General features: G+C 45.7%; 1 protein-coding gene across 1 annotated transcript in view; it reads left to right on the top strand.

Moving 5' to 3' along the window:
* Positions 1 to 17,723, top strand: part of Dnah6 (dynein axonemal heavy chain 6) — a 201,769-nt gene that overhangs the window by 170,803 nt on the left and 13,243 nt on the right. The window contains exons 63-71 of the mRNA XM_051154749.1: positions 279 to 469; positions 2,041 to 2,201; positions 4,004 to 4,092; positions 5,165 to 5,311; positions 6,176 to 6,314; positions 8,154 to 8,273; positions 9,226 to 9,347; positions 13,590 to 13,719; positions 16,882 to 17,009. Of these exons, the coding sequence (XP_051010706.1) occupies positions 279 to 469; positions 2,041 to 2,201; positions 4,004 to 4,092; positions 5,165 to 5,311; positions 6,176 to 6,314; positions 8,154 to 8,273; positions 9,226 to 9,347; positions 13,590 to 13,719; positions 16,882 to 17,009 (1,227 nt within the window). The remainder of the gene's footprint in view (positions 1 to 278; positions 470 to 2,040; positions 2,202 to 4,003; positions 4,093 to 5,164; positions 5,312 to 6,175; positions 6,315 to 8,153; positions 8,274 to 9,225; positions 9,348 to 13,589; positions 13,720 to 16,881; positions 17,010 to 17,723) is intronic.

Genomic DNA, 17,723 nt, shown 5'->3' with positions numbered 1-17,723 from the left:
GCTTAGAAACTCCAGAGAGAAGCGTGTATTAGAATACAGATGAGGAGATCAGCAGCATTCAGTCGCAAAGCCCAGCTCAGGCAGCTAAGAGCTGGTCACCTGCACATGGCACAAATAACTCCAAAGGATCTAGTGCCCTCTTCTGGCCTCTAAAGGTACCTGCACTCACATGCACATGCTCACAAGCATCCTCCTGAGAGTGAAAATTGGGGTAGGAATATAAAGTGTTGCTCAATCCAGCATAGTACTTCTAACATTTTTTTCTTTCCACCTTTCAGGTGGTTTTTGCTCTTACAGACTTTGTGATGGAGAATCTTGGCAAACAGTTTATTGAGACACCTCCAGTGGACCTGGCCACTCTATACCAGGATATGTCAAGCAGCACCCCCCTGGTGTTCATCTTGAGCACAGGCTCTGATCCCATGGGTGCCTTTCAAAGATTTGCCCGGGAGAGTGGGTATGCAGAGCGGTAAGATGGCATCACAAGGTTGTAGTTATATATGGTGTGTGTGTGTGTGTGTGTGTGTGTTATCATTCTATGTTCTCCCCTGTGTGTGAAGCAAGGTTTTTCCATTTAAGTAGCCCTTACTAAACAAACTGGATTAATACTCAGCCATGGGTATTGTTTTAGAGTGGGTCAGAATCATAAGTGTGGGTATAAATTTCATCTGACCCAAAGAGAGATTGCCTAAAATCAAAGCATAATCTAGTGGAAATTTATTAGAACTTGTGTAGCATTTAACACATGATTACCAATCATATAATCATAACAAGAGTGAACCTTGCTCCTTATGTTCAACTATGTTTAGGAACAGAATTCTTTATGTTCTTATAATTTCATCTTTCTCAAGATGACCTCCAGCTCAATGGAATCCAAATGAAATTGTTGATATGGCCTAGTCCCTGGACTGTGAATTATAGAGAGATTATGGGTCCCATCTCTTTATTTAGGCTTCATGATCGATATTTGTTAAGCTTATGCAAAGAAACAGAATCATAGGCTACTACTGTGGGTAACAAATGAGGGCAGAGATGGGGCGGGGGGAGACAGAGAGAGAGAGAGAGAGAGAGAGAGAGAGAGAGAGAGAGAGAGAGAGAGAGAGAGAGAGTTTATGTATAGAAATTTATTATAAGGAATTGAATCATGCAATTACGGAATCTGAGGTGTCCCAAGTTCTGAAGTCAGCACCTTGTAAGCTCTGAAGAGGTGGTGGTATATACCTCCAGTCCAAGTCTGGGAGGCAGAGATCCAGGACAGGTGATGGTGTGAGCTCCAGGCCAAAGGTCAGCAGACTCAAGACCCTGCCCTCTGATACTTCTGTCTTAACTCTTGCATCCATGATCCCTCACAAAGACTAGTGGAGATGTTGTTTAAAAAAAAAAAACAACAACAACAACATTTGGCGCTACACAGAGAAACCCTGTCTCAAAAATCAAAACTTTAAAAAAAAAAAAAAATTGGCACCCAACATGTGGTCCTGAGCCAGTGGGATGACAATATACATAAGATGAACTTTGGTGCCTCATCTTGTACATCCAAATCAATCCTGATAGCTGACAGATATAAACATAGTAGGCAAAGCCATAAATAGAGGATCATATAAGTAATATCATCTAAAGTATGAAATATTTCTTAAATGAAAATATTAAAAAGAGAGATCATTTAAAAAGTTGACGAAGTCTCATTGTGCACAGCTATAATCCTAACACTCAGGAGGTGAAGAAAGAGAATTTCAAATTCATGGACAGACCAAACGCTGCAGTGGATCTGAAACTCACTGAGCAAAGACATTTGTAGCCAACCTTAGTGACTTAAGTTCAGCTCCTGGTCCCACACAGTAGGAGGAGAGAACCAACTCATGTTAACTGTCTTCTGATTTTCATATGCACCCCATGGAACCTAAGCACCCATGAAAATACATGTCTCACACACATGCTACATGTGTGCATGGAATATAAATAAATGTAATTTCTTAATGAATTAAAATCTCTCTATTGCTTACAAATAGCGTGAAAGTCTTTCACTGTTGTTCCACCCAGAGTACAGTCAATTTCACTGGGACAAGGACAAGGCCCCATTGCCGAGAAGATGATCAAGGATGCAATGAAGTCCGGAAACTGGGTGTTTCTGCAGAACTGCCATCTCGCGGTTTCCTGGATGCTGGCGATGGAGGAGCTGATCAAAACCTTCACAGATCCTAGTAAGTTGTGCACGTGGCTTCCGAGCAGTGGCATCAGCCTCCCACAGCTCTTCTTGTCCAGACGGTCTAATGGCAATTCTCCATTACAGTACAATCTCAGTGCTTTCTCCTATGGAGAAGATAGATTTGAGCAAAAGGGATAATAGGTAAGGTTCCACAATCAAGATTCAAAAATAAGCCTTTGGGCTCCAAGTAAGGGGATAGCCCACTGAATCATTTGCTTCACATTGCATTCTGTGGGAAGCCACCTGAGCTTGGAATGTATCTTAGGGGTGTGATTTAAAAAAAAAAAAAAAAAAAAAAAAAAAAAAGTGAGAGAGAGAGAGGTGGAGAGATGGCTCAGAGGTTAAGAGCACTGTTCTTCCAAAAGTTCTGAGTTGAAGTCCCAGCAACCACAAGGTGGCTCACAACCATCTATAATGAGATCTGGTGCCCTCTTCTGGTGTGCAGGCACACAAGAGGGCAGAATACTGTATAAATAAATAAATCTTTAAAAAAAAAAAAAAAAGAAAGAAAGAAAGAAAACAGGAAAACAGGCTTGGATCAAGAAAAGACATCAAATCTTACCCTATAAAATGAAAGTGCAGAGCTCAGCTGTGTGGCACATTCCTTGAACCCCTGCACTTGTTAAGTAAAGGCAGTAAGGTTAGGAGAGCAAGGTCATGTTTGGCTACATGGAAGTTCAGTGCTGGCCTCGGCTACATATACTCTGTCTACAATAAAACAGCAAAACAGAAATAGAGACGTACAAGCCTGGGTGTGATGGCACACACCTTTAATCCCAGTGCTCGGGAGGCAGAGGCAAGTGGATCTCTGTGAGTTCAAAGCCAGCCTGGTCTACATAGTAGACCCATCTCACAAAATAAACATGCAGAACCAGAAGGCCATGAGGAGAATATAAAAATGGCCTCCAGTATCCAGGACCCTGTCTCTGGGCCCTTGCCAATTACAGAAAGCTTTCAGAGAAGGGAAGAGCTATATGACCCTTGGCTGCTACCTATTGAGGTGACAAGCTACTTCTTTACAGGATACCCAGATGCCTTGGTCACTAAGTCACTGTCCCTGAAAGGCTCCTCCTTCCCATCGCCACCCCTATATGTTTACATGGAAAGTGGTGAGATGACCAGCTCTTCACTACAGGTCACGGTCCAGCATCACAAAAGCATCCCCTGGCAGCAGGGCTCCTTCGACTTGGCCAGCTCTTCAAGGAGCCTTAGCAGACTGGCGGGAGCTGGGAACGAACTCCCACCCCTACCTAGATGAGGAGCTAGTGGCCAGTGATAGCTGCTGGGGGAGGGGTAGCCCACTTTCGCTGAGTGCAGCCCCCTGGAAGCTGGCCATGCTTCACTGGGAGTCACACATCCAAGAATATTTGGGCAGCACAAATTAGACTTGATAGGTGAAAAAAAAAAAAAAAAGACTCAAAGTGTGTGAAAGGGATCTGGGAGGAGTTCAGGGAAGGTGTGTAAAATGATCAAAATGCCTAGAGAATGTTCAAAGGACCAATAGCATATATAGATAGTAAATAAATGAAGGTAAATGCTTTTTATTGATATGTCTGGTTTTGTTATTGAAACTTGCCAGCGTTCAGACTGCCAAGCCCCCCTGACAGGAAGTCTCAAAATCAACTACTCATACCTTCCTTCGTCCTCGAACACTTAATGGTAGACTTGAAACTTATAAACTGAGTCTTTCGGTGGCCTTTACAGCATTGTTTTCCTTCCCTAAAATAACCTTTTCTGGTTTAAAAAAAAAATACCCCCTACAATCTATGAATTTTCTGTTGTCTCTGTTTTAAACAGATCAGACAATCAAGGAGACCTTCCGTCTTTTTCTAAGCTCCATGCCCAGCCCCACGTTTCCTGTGACCGTCCTTCAGAATTCTGTCAAGGTAACATATGTATACAACTAGAGCATGAGAGAGTTTGTCTCTGAAGGTCCCCAGGGGCTCCAGGGACTAAAGACCTTGCAGAGAGCCATGTAAGGGACTGTGTGGCCGGGGTGGCAAGGTGGAAGTCGGTAATCATTCTTTCAAATGGGAGCAGGCAGAGAAGTGATTTCCCTAGACAGGTCTCATTTTGGCATGCCCTGGTCTATTGGCCATTCAACTCCCCAACTCTTCCCTCTGCAAGAAAATGCTACATGCATAGAGAAATGGGAAAGGCCCCCTCCTGGAGCTAAAGGGCTGTCTCAGCATTTGACAGACAAGAAGGCCTCCAGTTGTAGTAAGTCCCTATAAGAGGGAAATCTCTGCACAGGAGAAACAAGAGATGCCTCTTTCCTCCCCACCCCCATCATGGGGCATGGTGGGGCAAAGTATGCAGGACAGTTCTGTATTTTGACTTGACCACAAAATCCAATAGAAACTTACTAGGCTTCCTGGCTTATATTTAAAGAGGAAAGGACCCCAAACAGAAATATCCTGTGATGCTGTTTCAACCATGATAGCTCTGAGGACCCCACTAGGCTCTGTTCACCATGGGCTGTGGTTGAACAAGACAAAAAGTAGTTGCACCAAGGAAATGGCTTGGTGAGTAATAGCACTTGGTGTGCAAGCACAAGGACTTGAGTTCAAATCCCCAGTATTCATAGAAAAAGTCAGTGCAACATATATGCCTGTAACCTCAGTGCTGTAGACATCAGAAATTAGAGAAGTGCCGGGGTTTGCCAGTCTCTATCCTTAGCTCCATGGTCAGCGAAAGACTCTGTCTCAAATAATAAATAAGATGGAGCATAGTAGAGCAGAATAGCATCCTTCACCAGCCTATGAGCACACATGGGTGTGCACATAAACACACACACACACAAATGTGCACACACAAAGTAGGCCTGACCATGTCAAGAACGCCCCCATGGGCATCAGCTATCCATATCTCAGCATCTCTAATCTATGTGTGCTATCCAGAAATAACACAACCCTATAAAATCACCCTCTCTGCTGTGTATGTTGTTTCCAAATCCAGGTAACCAATGAGCCTCCAAAAGGCTTGCGTGCAAATATCAGGCGAGCCTTTACCGAAATGACAGCCTCGTTTTTTGAAGAAAATATACTTGGAAGGAAGTGGAGACAACTAATATTTGGCATTTGTTTCTTCCACGCAATTATTCAGGTACACTCCGTTCTGCTTTTCCAGAAAGATTTGTTAATTTCTATTTATTTGCATGAGTGAGTATGTGTCCAAGTGTGTGTATACTCATTTACACACCATGAGGTGAGTTCTTGGTCCTACCACAAAAAGGGCACTGGACCCCTGGTGCTGGAGTTAGATGGAGCTATGACCTTGAATCACCTGGGAAGAGTCTCGGCGAGGTTGTCAAGAACAGCTTGGCCTATGGGAGACCGTCTTGACTACTAATGGATATGGGAGGACACAGCCCGCTATGGGTGGCACCATTCCCTGGGCTTGGGCCGTGAGTTGTGTAAGAATAAAGGAAGAGTTGAGCATCTTCTCTGCTCTTGCCTATGCACATGATGAGGTCCGCTGCTCCAAGCTCCTGCTGCTGTGGCTTCCCCAGAGTCATTGATGGTAGCCTGGAGTTGAGAGTACAGATTGACAGGTCCTCCCTTAAGTTCCCCTCCTGCCCTGCCCCTCTTCCTCTCTCTCTCCCTCCCTCTCTCCTCCCTCCCCCCCCCCCATAATTATAGAGTATTTTTGTGCCAAACTCTAGGTGGGTTTTTTCTGTTTTGTTTTACCCTGAAGAACAGTCCCTTCTGATAGATCTGCCAAATCTAACAGAAAACCAGATTTTTCCCTTAGCAACATGGGGAACATTGGATGAAGATGTGTTTGGCCTGTTTGGCAAAGGCCTGGCTGAAGCTGAACCAAATGTTGTCGTCACTGTGCGTAGTATGGAGGTGCCCACCACTCAGGGAAACTTTTGTTTCTTTCAGTACTAAAGATTAACCTCGTCGTCATTATACAAAATTAGCTTCATCAAATTTTGTCTCAGGTTGGTCTCATCTTCCATTCTAGGAGAGAAAGAAGTTCGGCCCCCTTGGCTGGAATATCTGCTATGAATTTAATGACAGTGACAGAGAATGTGCCTTACTGAACCTCAACCTTTACTGTCATGAAGGAAAGATCCCCTGGGATGCGCTCATTTACATTACTGGTCAGTACGTGCCCACGGCCAGGGATTCTGGCCGCTCAGCAGAGCTGTTGGTTTACACCTTCCGGGCCCCTGTGAGGACTGTGAACGCCTCAGTGTTTAATGTTGCCAACGACGACTGCTGTCCCCACTGAGAACTTACAGTAGTGGCTAAGTGCACCATGGGAATATTTACCCATAGGAAGTTAGGGAGACATTTCTCATCAATAACAATAATACCAGATGTCGTGTGTGTGTGTGTGTGTGTGTGTGTGTGTGTGTGGTGCACATATATACCCATATGTGTGATCATGCATGTGCATACATGTGAAATCTAGAAGCATCCAGTGTATTGCTCAATCACTCTTTACCTTATTTTTTAATATTTTGAAATTTTCATACACATATCCATATCTTAATCATGTCTACCTCCATCCTCCCCCCTCCTCCTCCCCTTAGGCAGAGTGGGAGGCATTTTTCTTTGGGGCTGTAGTCACTAGTAGGTCTTGACCTTACTTTCTGAGGCAGGGTCTCTCACTGAAGCTGGAGCTCACCTGTTTGGGTAGGCTGACTGGCCAACGAGCTCTGCCTGTACCCTCTCCCCCTGTCAGGTGCTAGGAGTGCAGACACAAGCCATGAGGCCTCGCTTTTCCGCTGGGTTTCCAAATTCAGCTTCTTAACCCTGGCACACCAGGCACTTAATGACATCCATCTCCTCAGCCCCAGGCTTACTTTAAATATTTAACATGAGTCAGTATGTTAAAGTCTTACATCAACCTTGAAATATCATACATGAAATAGTAAAGTGTGCCAATGAATGTGCCATGTTCCCAAGGCATTATATCAGCATTAAAAACCATTCAGTGTGGTCCCTTTCTGCTCACTTTTTTTTTTTTTTTTTTTTTTTTTTTTGAGCAACCCTGAAGCGTGCTAGGTGATGCATCTCTGGAGAGAGAGAGGCATTGCAGCCATAAATTTGCATTCCCCCTGACATAATCTCTGAGAGGCAAGCTCTCTTTCACTTGGGATTCATCTTTTCCTTCCTGGCTTGATAGCAATAATTTATGAGGTGTGTACAGATCTACTGTCTTTCTACAAACGTAAAGTTCCCTTTTACTCAGTGAGCTCAAATGAAAGCAATGCCTCATGGAAAATACATTTTAGAATCTGATAGTCACTGGGGTCAACACTCAGGAACATTCCAAAGCAAAGGAAAAAAAAAGAAGAAATCCTTCAATAAAACACAATGGCTTTCGTTTCTGTTATTTGGAAAAAATAAAGTAAAATCATGGTACTGAGAAGATGGCTCAGCAGCTAAGAGTACTCACTGCCCTTGCAAAGGATCCAGGTTCAAGTCCCAGTACCGACATAGGAGGTCGTGTTCCAGATGAGCTGATGTTCTCTTCTAGCCTCTGTGGGCTCCTGCACGCACAGGGTGTATCTAAACTCATACAGAATCACATACATACATACACATATATACAATTTTAAAAAATAAAATTAAGCCAGGCAAAAGGGCACATGCCTATAATCCCAACACTCAGGGAGGCAGAGACAGGAGAATATCTGTGAGTATGAGGACAGCCAAGTCTATAAATCAAGTCTAGGACAGCGAATGCTACAGAGAGAACCCCTGTCTCAGAAAAGCTAAAAATTAAAAAAAAAAAAAACAAAATTATTAGGATAGCATACATATATTAGATTTTTCCACTTTTTAAAAATTGACTTATATCTTAGAGGAACATAGCAATGACTTTTGATAACAACTACATGTGTATACAAATAAACTTATTAGAATTTTGGTATGTTTATTAATGTAAAAAATCGATAGTAATAGATTTTAAAATGCAAGCTCCCTTTCAGGTGAAATCACCTATGGCGGGAGAGTGACTGACACCTGGGATCAGAGATGCCTTCGAACTGTCTTGAAAAGATTCTTCTCTCCTGAAACGTTGAGAGAGAACTATAAATACTCTGAATCAGGTAAGTGACTTTTATGGGGGGGAAAGTCCCTTCCCTGGGAGCCTCCAACAGCATCTCTCAGTTTTCCAGCAGAGCTTCCTGTCCATCTTCATAGCTTCATCCATCCCACGTTTGACTGTCATGGCCGGTTTGATAGCAAGAACACAATGGTGTGTGTTATATAGATGCCCCTGTGAATTAGCTCTGTATTAAACTTGATTGTATTACAGCTAAACGCATTTTCAGAGCTCTGGGCTGATGTATTTTTAATATGATTAGAGAACACTTCCATTACCGATGTTGAGTAATAAAGCTGTACGAATTGGAGGCAACTCATTTTGCAGTCAGATGGGTGGCCGTGGGTGTCGGTTCCTGAGAGGAGGGAATCTGATGACTGCACTGCAAGCTCACAGAAGCTCCTCTTGCCATGTTCCAGACACAGCTTCAAGTCAGCTGTGTGTCTTGTCATCATTAGGAAAAGGGCAGTGGCCCTATAGCCAACACTTTGTGAATGTAACCTTTTATTTGAGGAATTTGTATCCATTTATCAAGCCAGCACAAAGACAGTTTCTAACATGGGCATAAATTTGGATCCCTTAATGAGACTGACTTCCAACAGTGTCCAGGATCCATCTTGTCGCCATACTCTGAAAAAAGTGCTATGCTTATCTCTGATGCTCAAGGCCTCAAGAAAAATCAGTGTAACTGTGGGGCTGGAACAGTGGCTGGGCAGTTGAACAGCACAAACTGTTCTTGGAGATGATGTGTTCTGTTCCCTGCACCCATGTTGGGTGGCTCGCAATCACCTGTAACTCCAGCTCCAAGGAACACCCTCTTTCTGCACTCACACCTGCATACCCATGGGAAGACACACACATACATACAGATAATTTTGTGATTAAAATAAAAACTAAGCCAGGCAGTGCTGAGCCATTTCCTACACACGTGTCTTCTGTGATTTTTTTAATGACAGGCATCTATTTTGCCCCCTTGGCTGACAGCCTCCAAGAGTTTAAGGACTACATTGAAGATCTGCCTTTGATAGATGATCCAGAAATTTTTGGAATGCATGAAAATGCTAACCTAGTTTTCCAGGTATGTAGTCTTTCTGCTTGAAAGATGTATTTACCACCCTTTTCTTTCAGCAATGGTTTCAATCCAGCCTGGTACCTTTGGAATCCTTAATGAGACTCATCTTCCAATAGTATCCAGAACCATCCTGGGCTCCATACTCCAAAAAGATGCAGATTGTAATCTCGGATGCTCAAAGCCTCAAGAAAAATTAATACAACTGGACACAGCTTTCACAGAATCCTAAGGCGTGTGCGTGTGTGTGTGTGTGTGTGTTCCCTTCTCACACCACACTGGCCACTTTTGGCTCATGTTACACAGAGTCATGAGTGTACATGGTTAGATCAGAGCAGTGCAGTTATAAGTGCCCAAAGCATCTCTTGGGTTCAGATCCTATGTACACCTATCCAGGGAAGATAATTAACCTTGCTCTGTCACTGGCTCCAAAACAGTGACCCAAATGACCTTTTCACAGGGTCACCTAAGACCGTCAGAAAACACCAGTATTTGTGTTATTATTTATAACAGTAGCAAAATTATATATGTGAAGTAGCAATGAAAATTATTATACAGCTGGGGGGTCACCACAACATGAGGAACTGTATTAAAGGGTCACAGCATTAGGAAGGTTGAGAGCCACAGCTCTGCAGTGTGGTGGATTATTTTTACTCCTCTGTCAAGATCTTTTGATGCCCCCCCCTTATCTGAGAGTAATCTGAACTCACATGACATTTGACAGTCCCTCATGACACTGGGCACAACTCACCTGCTCCAACTTCATGCCATCTCAGGCTGTGTCTGAGGGCTCCAGACATCTCTAAAAGTCGAGGATTAGATTCTCTTTGAAGAGGTCGGGGCAGGGAGATGATCTTCCTTTTCAATTTAAGTTTTGCCGTATTCATGTTAGAAGGTGATGTCTACCTCAGTATCCAGGGCTCTAGGGACACTGGCATCTCCAGAAAGCACACCATGAGATCAGTGTTCCAACGCCTCATTTCATGTTTGCCCACAAGGACACTGCTCCTTAGAGTGGTGTGGCATGGTTTCTCTTGGTCTACTTTCAGGAGAATGTACTTGTGGCTTAAACCTTCTATTGACTCCACTGTGCCTCAGACTGCTTTTCCTAAAAGGTGGAGGGAAGGGAGGGGGAATAGACAAAAAGGAAAAAGCGTGGGAGGGCTGGCCCAGCCTCCTCTTGAGGACAGCTTCAGGAATAACTGCCCTCCCACTGCCAGGCGGCACTGTGATCCAGGCATGGGGGCTCTTGTCTTTTCCACTGGTTTCAGAATGACTAGCAGAACCAACAGTGTAATGTGTCCCAGACCTGTTTTTCTCGGCAGCATTCCTTCTTCCACTGTTCTGGATTCACAGCCCTTTCCTTTGAGCAATTATCTCTTTCCTTCCACAAAACTCTGAGAAGATGAAAGCTGAAGAGCTGGCCTAGCAGTTAAAAGCACTGGCTTTTCTTCTAGAGGGCTTGGGCTCCATTCCCAGCACCCACGTGGGCAGCTCATAACCATCTGTAGCTCCAGTTCCGGGTGATTCACTGCCCTCTGTTGGCCTCCACATACATGCATGCACATGGTGCACAAACATGCAAGCAAACCACCCACACCCATAATATAATTAGTGCACAGAGGTGGGTGTGTGACCTAAGATTAACCAAAGGCGGCACCTCCTCCCTCTGCCACTCTAATTGCTCCAAGAGGTACCCAGATGTCTAGCACAGTATACGCAAATGCTGAGTCTCAGGGAGGGTCCTCTGAAACCATTGGCTGGGATGTCATATCTGCAGTTATCTGTCTTTTCCTGGATAAGCCCAACCCCTCCCCCAGCCACCATGTAGGGGAAGTTCATCTGCCACAGGAAAACAGTACGAGCTACCGGGAGCAGAGCAGCTGCGCATGTGCAAAAGAGACAAGGAGGACTCTGTTTATACCTGCACAGGGAACTCACAGTGCCATCTCTACCCTGCCAAGGCTCCAACTGAGCCACAGAATTAAACTGGCATTGTTGGTACAGATTCACAGGAGAAAGGTTCGCAGATTTAATATAAGCTTTGTGTGACTCCAGTGACAAATGAAGCCCAAAGAAATGGCGAGACCTACGCACCTTGGTATTATGTTAAACACAGGGAAGCAGCGTGGGGCAGTGAATGAGGTATGTCAGAGGGCAGAGCAAGATACAGATTGTTTTGTGTCTGTTATTTATTATTGTTGTTGTTGTTGTTGTTGTTGTTGTTATAGATTATAATAGAATAATGTCATTCTCCTATCCCATTTTCTCCCTTTAAGTCCTTTTATATACCATGGCTTCCCTTCTTTTTTTTTCTTTTCTTTTTTTTTTTTTAAAGATTTATTTATTATGTATACAGTGTTCTACCTGCATGTACACCTGCAGGACAGAAGAGGGCACCAGATCTCATTATAGATGGGTGTGAGCCATCATGTGGTTGCTAGGAATTGAACTCAGGACCTCTGGAAGAGTAGACAGTGCTCTTAGCCACTGAGCCATCTCTCCAGCCCACCACGGCCTCTTTTCTTTGTTTTTATTGTTGTTGTTGTTGTGGTGGTGGTGGTGGTGGTGTGTGTGTGTGTGTGTGTGCTCCTAAATACATAAATTCAATCTGCTCGATCTGTATAATACTACTGATTATGTATGTTTTCAGGGCTGAACATTTTATAGAAGTGTGCTCTTCCCTGAGAAGACAATTGGATTTTTTTTTTTTTTTTTTTTTTTGAGACAGAGTCTCTACACAGCCCCAGGTATCCTGGAACTCACTCTGTAGACCAGGCTGGCCTTGAACTCACAGAGATCCGCCTGCCTCTGCCTCCAGAGTGCTGGGATTACAGGCGTGTGCCACAGGCAAGACTATTGGATTTTAATAAACTCTCTTCTCTCCTGATACCAGAAGGCCTTCTTTCATGTGGGAGCTTTTACTTCCGGTTTCCAGGAAGGAAAAAGATTTGAAATTGGTCTTCCATCTTTTTGCAAGTTGCATAGAGCTAGAGAAAAATCTTTATATCAAAGTGGATTGTTGTGAACTGGCATGTTCTGCTTAGGATGGGAACTCTGCCCCTTTTTGAGCTATGTGGTCTTAGCGCAAAGGATTTCTCCCTCCAGGTAACAAGTTATATCTAAATAAGTGCTTAGTAGGAACTAGTAAAGGACAGAACGGGCAGGAAGGGGGCAGATCTGTGTCCCAAGTCTGTGTCAGCAGCCCCCCTCTGCTGTCTGAGCCTGGCTTTGTCACCCCAGCGCACTGCCAAAATGTCATTTTCTAAAACTGAACCTGAACAAAGTGGGCATGAGGGAGAAGTGAGTTGTCCTGAGAATGAGTTTTAATGTTTTATGAAGAAACACAAGCTAACAACCAGCCACGGATACTAAGGCTGCCACCCCATGTGTCAAATTCTGCTCGGACAATGAGTGCCGTTGGGTGTCTTCGTGAGCCCCTTGCTGCTGCAAGGATGCTTTGCTAAAGGACCGTGTGGCTGAGAAATGGAAGAGGCCGGCCTGTGTCCACACAGCTGCTGTGCCTGTCACCCTACTAGAAAGGTTGCCCTATCCTGGAGGGAAAGGAAGGAAGGAGGAAAACAGATACAGTTACCGAGCCAGCTAAGGAGGAAGCTTGCTGAGCTTCCGGTGCACGCTCGAGGATGCCCATGTCCATGCTGGGTCAGCCCGGCACAGAGGCCAGGAAAGTCAGAGCCGAAACACTTGGCTCAGCTAAGAGAGAGCCCATGCTAGTGCTGCAGGCCAAGCCCACTGATTGCCTCTGTGCTGGGCAAAGTCAATGATGTGATTATTGATGGCGAAGCAACTTTTGCCTTCCTCTCTAACCAATGGACATAAAGTCTCAGTCAGGAAAGATGAATAGGTCTGGAAATCTGCTGAACAGTGTTGTGTATGTAATCAATGGTGCTGTACACTTAAAATTCGACTAAGAGGGAGCTGGTGAGATGACTCAATGCCAAGCCTAATGACACGAGCTCAGTTTCTAAGACCCATAAGGCAAATTGTCCTCTGACCTCCACTTACACATCACAGCATACACGTGCACACACATTTCTTTTTTATGTAAAAAATATTTTTGGTTTGGTTACAAGAGTAACTCTCATATTGCTTCCTCACAATTAAGTCAATGCCTTTGTTTTTGTTTTGTTTTTTTTAAACTTCCCTCATTGCTATATATAAATGATACATACGCATGGCAAACTCGTGATGACTCCACCTCCCCTGTTCTGTCTCTTACCACCCCCCAAGTACAAAGAGACCAACACTCTCATCACCACGATCCTCGAGGTCCAGCCGAGATCCTCCGCTGGTGGCGAGGGGAAAAGCAATGACGAGATTGTCCAGGATCTCGTTGCTTCAATCCGAACCAGGGTTCCAGGTAATAAATTCCTGCTGGCATCCACCAGTAACGGGAGCTTTAGGAGTAAACGCAGATGTGGAGGCTTAATTTTCATACATTTTTCTTTCCCTGGAGGGCTCACCTCATGTGGGGTTCTCTGCTTATGTCTAGAGAGCTACTGCGCCCAATCAGCCCACCTGCAAGACCTGTGAAGGGCCACAGGCTTACGGCCCACACAGCTCTAGCCAGGCTTTGCTCTGATCGCTGATGCTAACATCTCTGGGCCTGTGGTGTCCGAGACAGTAGCCCTGGCCACATGCGGCAGCTTGTTAACCTTAAACAAATTCCGCTTTGAGTCCTTTGTTGCACTGAGCGGTATTAAGTGCTTGTGTCCTGCACGGCACCAATGGGGGCATCTCCATCACTGCCTAGGGTTTTATCAGAATCCTGTTCTGGGCCAGGTGTGGTGGTACACGCCGTTAATCCCAGCACTCGGGAGGCAAAAGCAGGCAGATCTCTGTGAGTTCGAGGCCAGCCTGGTCTTCAGAGTGAGTCCAGGATAGCCAACGCTACACAGAGAACCCCGTCTCGAAAAAAACAAAAAAAACAAAGAATCCTGTTCTAGAATCTACCTCATTATTTTTTTTTTCCTTCAGTCAGGAGAAACAATTAAGTTATTTTAATCTCATTTGCTGGTAACTTGTGGAATCTTTCTGAATAATCACGAAAGAGCTACCTCCCCCACCCCCACTTCCCTGAGACTGACAATACGCTTACGTCCCTAGATCAGTTGTTCATGGTTGGAAGTGACGAGGAAAAGAACTCGTGACCGAGTCCTGCCAATACTCTAAAGGCCTCCAGACAAAAAGAAACCACGTGACCCAAGAATAACCGCATCATTCCCCCACACACAAGGGCTAGGCCCCCAAAACAGAACGCCCACTTGGGCAGGAGTTCTGGTAATGTTGCAGAAAACTGCCAGTTAATTTAGGGAGCAGTTTCTTCTCAGTAAATATAACAAATGGGTGGGGGGGGGGGTAGAAGTGATGCGAAGATGAGGGGCGGCAGAGACAGTGGACGTTCTCCAGAGCCCCGCTGATGCTGAGGGGACTTTCCCCGCATCCTGCGTAGAACTCACACTCGCACTGTGAAACAGGAAGCGGGCTCCTCCACGCTTCGTGGAGCTTCGGCTCTTCCTGTGAGATGAGAAACAAGCCGTCCCCCAAGCCTGAGGGGCAGGAGGTCTGATCAGCTCCACGGAAGAGTTCCTGAAGCATCCCCCCAAGGGGCGTGATAAGGCTTCTGTATGCACAGCTCTGCGGCCCTGAGAGATCAGACTGACCCACATGCTGCTGAGCAAGGTCCCTCCAGCAGCCAACTTGTGAACGCTTAGGAAGGAATCTAGTCGATGTGTAGTGTATCTTAGGGCCCCACGCGTGCTCACACTTTGCACAGATGTGCAAGGGAAGTGCAATGCTTTTTCACTCTAGCCCATGCGCCTCATCTGGACCTTTGGAGGACTAGAGGTCGGAAGGACACATCAGCTCTCCCTCCAGTCTGACCAGTTGTCTAAGGGTTGCCGCTCAGCAACTCAGGATAAACTCTTAAGTCTCTCCAGTCTCCATCCCCCAACTCCCACCCCTTCCCCTTCCCCAGGAAGCAGTGCAGACCTGCAGAGAAGAACACACTCATATTCCAGTGGGAGTGGGGCAGGGGTGGGAGCTGGGTCCCTGGAATGTGCCTTGTCAGCTGAGCCATCACCTTTCTGGGTAGCGTTTGCTACAGAGGTACTCAAAGCCCTGCCTCTGGTCCTACCAAAGCCACATGTATCTGGTGTGGAGCAGTCTCCTCCTTTCCCATGTGTGTCTCAGGGATTGAACTCGGGTTGGGAGGCTTGGCAGCAGGCTCCGTTATGCCCTGACCCATCCCCCAACCCCAAGTGTATCTTCCCCCAATCCCAAGTGTATCTTCTTAAGCCACACCAAAACATGCCCTGTGTAGGAGCCCCCCTCTCTCACATCCGCCGTGCAGGAGCCCCTCTCACATCCACTGTGCAGGAGCCCCTCTCACATCCACCGTGCAGGAGCCCCTCTCTCACATCCGCTGTGCAGGAGCCCTCTCTCAGACCTCCACGATCCACAGTCACTCTGACTTCTGTTGTACCCACTTCCTCTCAGCTCCTCCCCGTGGTTGTCCAGAAAGAAAAGGAGCCAGCTGCTCTCTGTCTGGTACACACATGCCTCTCCCCCTCCACACGAGGCCAGCAGTGTCTCCCGTGAGCTACCTACCTGTGTCCAAGCCAAAAACCACAAAGTCCAAACAGTCACAGAGGATAAAAACAGCCAAGACAAGAAGTGAATGCTGATTTACTCTCTCTATTTCTCTCTCACTCTCTCTCTCTTTCTCTCTCTCTCTCTCTCTCTCTCTCTCTCTCTCTCTCTCTCTCTCTGTCACACACACACACACATCCCCGCGCACGCACGCACACACTCACACACATTTTTCCCTATTTTCATTAATTTAAGCCTTATTTTTTATAACTGCTTCTGTACAAACACATAGACTTATAAATAATAAGAATGTTGTCAAATTTAGGCTCTGGCTTAAATGATGAAAGAAATTAGCTTCAGGGGGAAAAAAAGTAACAAAAAACCTAGGCCCAGTGAGATGGCTCAGTGGATAAACTGCTCATCTGGCAAGTCTGAGGATATGAGTTCAATCCCCAGAACTCACATGAAGGTGGAAGGAGGGAACTGACTCCTCCAAGTTGTCCTTTCACACACACACACACAGAGAGGCATGGCATGACATGCATACACACACACACCCAGGCATGGCATGGCATGTACACACACACAGAGAGGCATGGCATGCACACACACACAAACAGGCATGGCACACACACAGGCATGGCATGCACACACACAGGCATGGCATGGCATGGCATGCATACACACACAGGCATGGCATGCACACACACACAAACAGGCATGGCATGCACACACACAGGCATGGCATGACATGGCATGGCATGCATACACACACAGGCATGGTATGGAATGCACACACACACACTCACACGTCCTGTGAAACAGAATGATAATAAATAATATTTTAAAGGATAAGCCCATGACATTAGCAGTGTTGTAAGGATGGAAATCAAGGATATCTTGTCTGAGAAGCCAACTGTGTGTGTTTCAGAAGCCCTGATCATGGAGGGAGCTTCTGAGAGCCTTTTCGTCAAGGACCCTCAAGGTCGCCTGGACTCTCTGACCACCGTCCTTGGCCAGGAAGTGGACCGGTTCAACAATCTTCTGAAGTTAATACATGTATGAAGCTTACCTCCAGCATTGAGACTGGGTAGCCAAGCCTTGTAGAGAATGCTCTAGAAACATGAGTGTGCTTATAAGTCTCCATCGCATCATCCCTAAGTTTCTATTTGGCTGTTGTTACTACTCACCAGCCCCAGGCTGTGTATGGCTGAGCCAATACTGCCTTATTCTAACAGTGACTGTGTGAACATGGGACCTTACAAACCCTGCGCTCCCCACTGGCCTACCTTATGCCTTTAGAATAGCAGCGACTGACTTAACATTTTCCAGGACCTCAGCACTCAGTTACAAGTGATTGCTGCTGAGGAGATAGTTCAGTCAGGAAAGTGTTTACCTTGCAAGCACTGACCAAAGTTCAAGCCCCAGACCTCTTGGTGGGGTGGGGGTGAGGGGCTCAGGCAGTGGCATGCACTTGTAACACCCCACCCCTGATCTTGAGAAGCAGAAAGAAAGGCGGGTCCCTGGGGAATCATTGGCCATCAGCTTAGCCTACTTGGTAAGTTCCAGGACAATAAAAAGATAGCTCAGCAGTTAAGAGCACTTTTTGCTCTTCCAGAGGACCTGGGCTCGATTCCCAGCACCTATGTGCCAGCTCACAACCATCTGTAACTCCAGTCGCACAGAGTCAGACCCCTCTCCTGGCCTCCCCAGGCACTAGGCACACATGTGGTGCGTGTTGTGGAAAATCAGTTATTAATATCTACTAATAAT

The sequence above is a fragment of the Acomys russatus genome, chromosome 13 (genome assembly GCF_903995435.1).
Source record: "Acomys russatus chromosome 13, mAcoRus1.1, whole genome shotgun sequence".
NCBI lineage: Eukaryota > Metazoa > Chordata > Mammalia > Rodentia > Muridae > Acomys > Acomys russatus.
The sequence above is the reverse complement of the archived record's forward strand: the minus strand, read 5'-3'. Positions and strand labels throughout refer to the sequence as shown.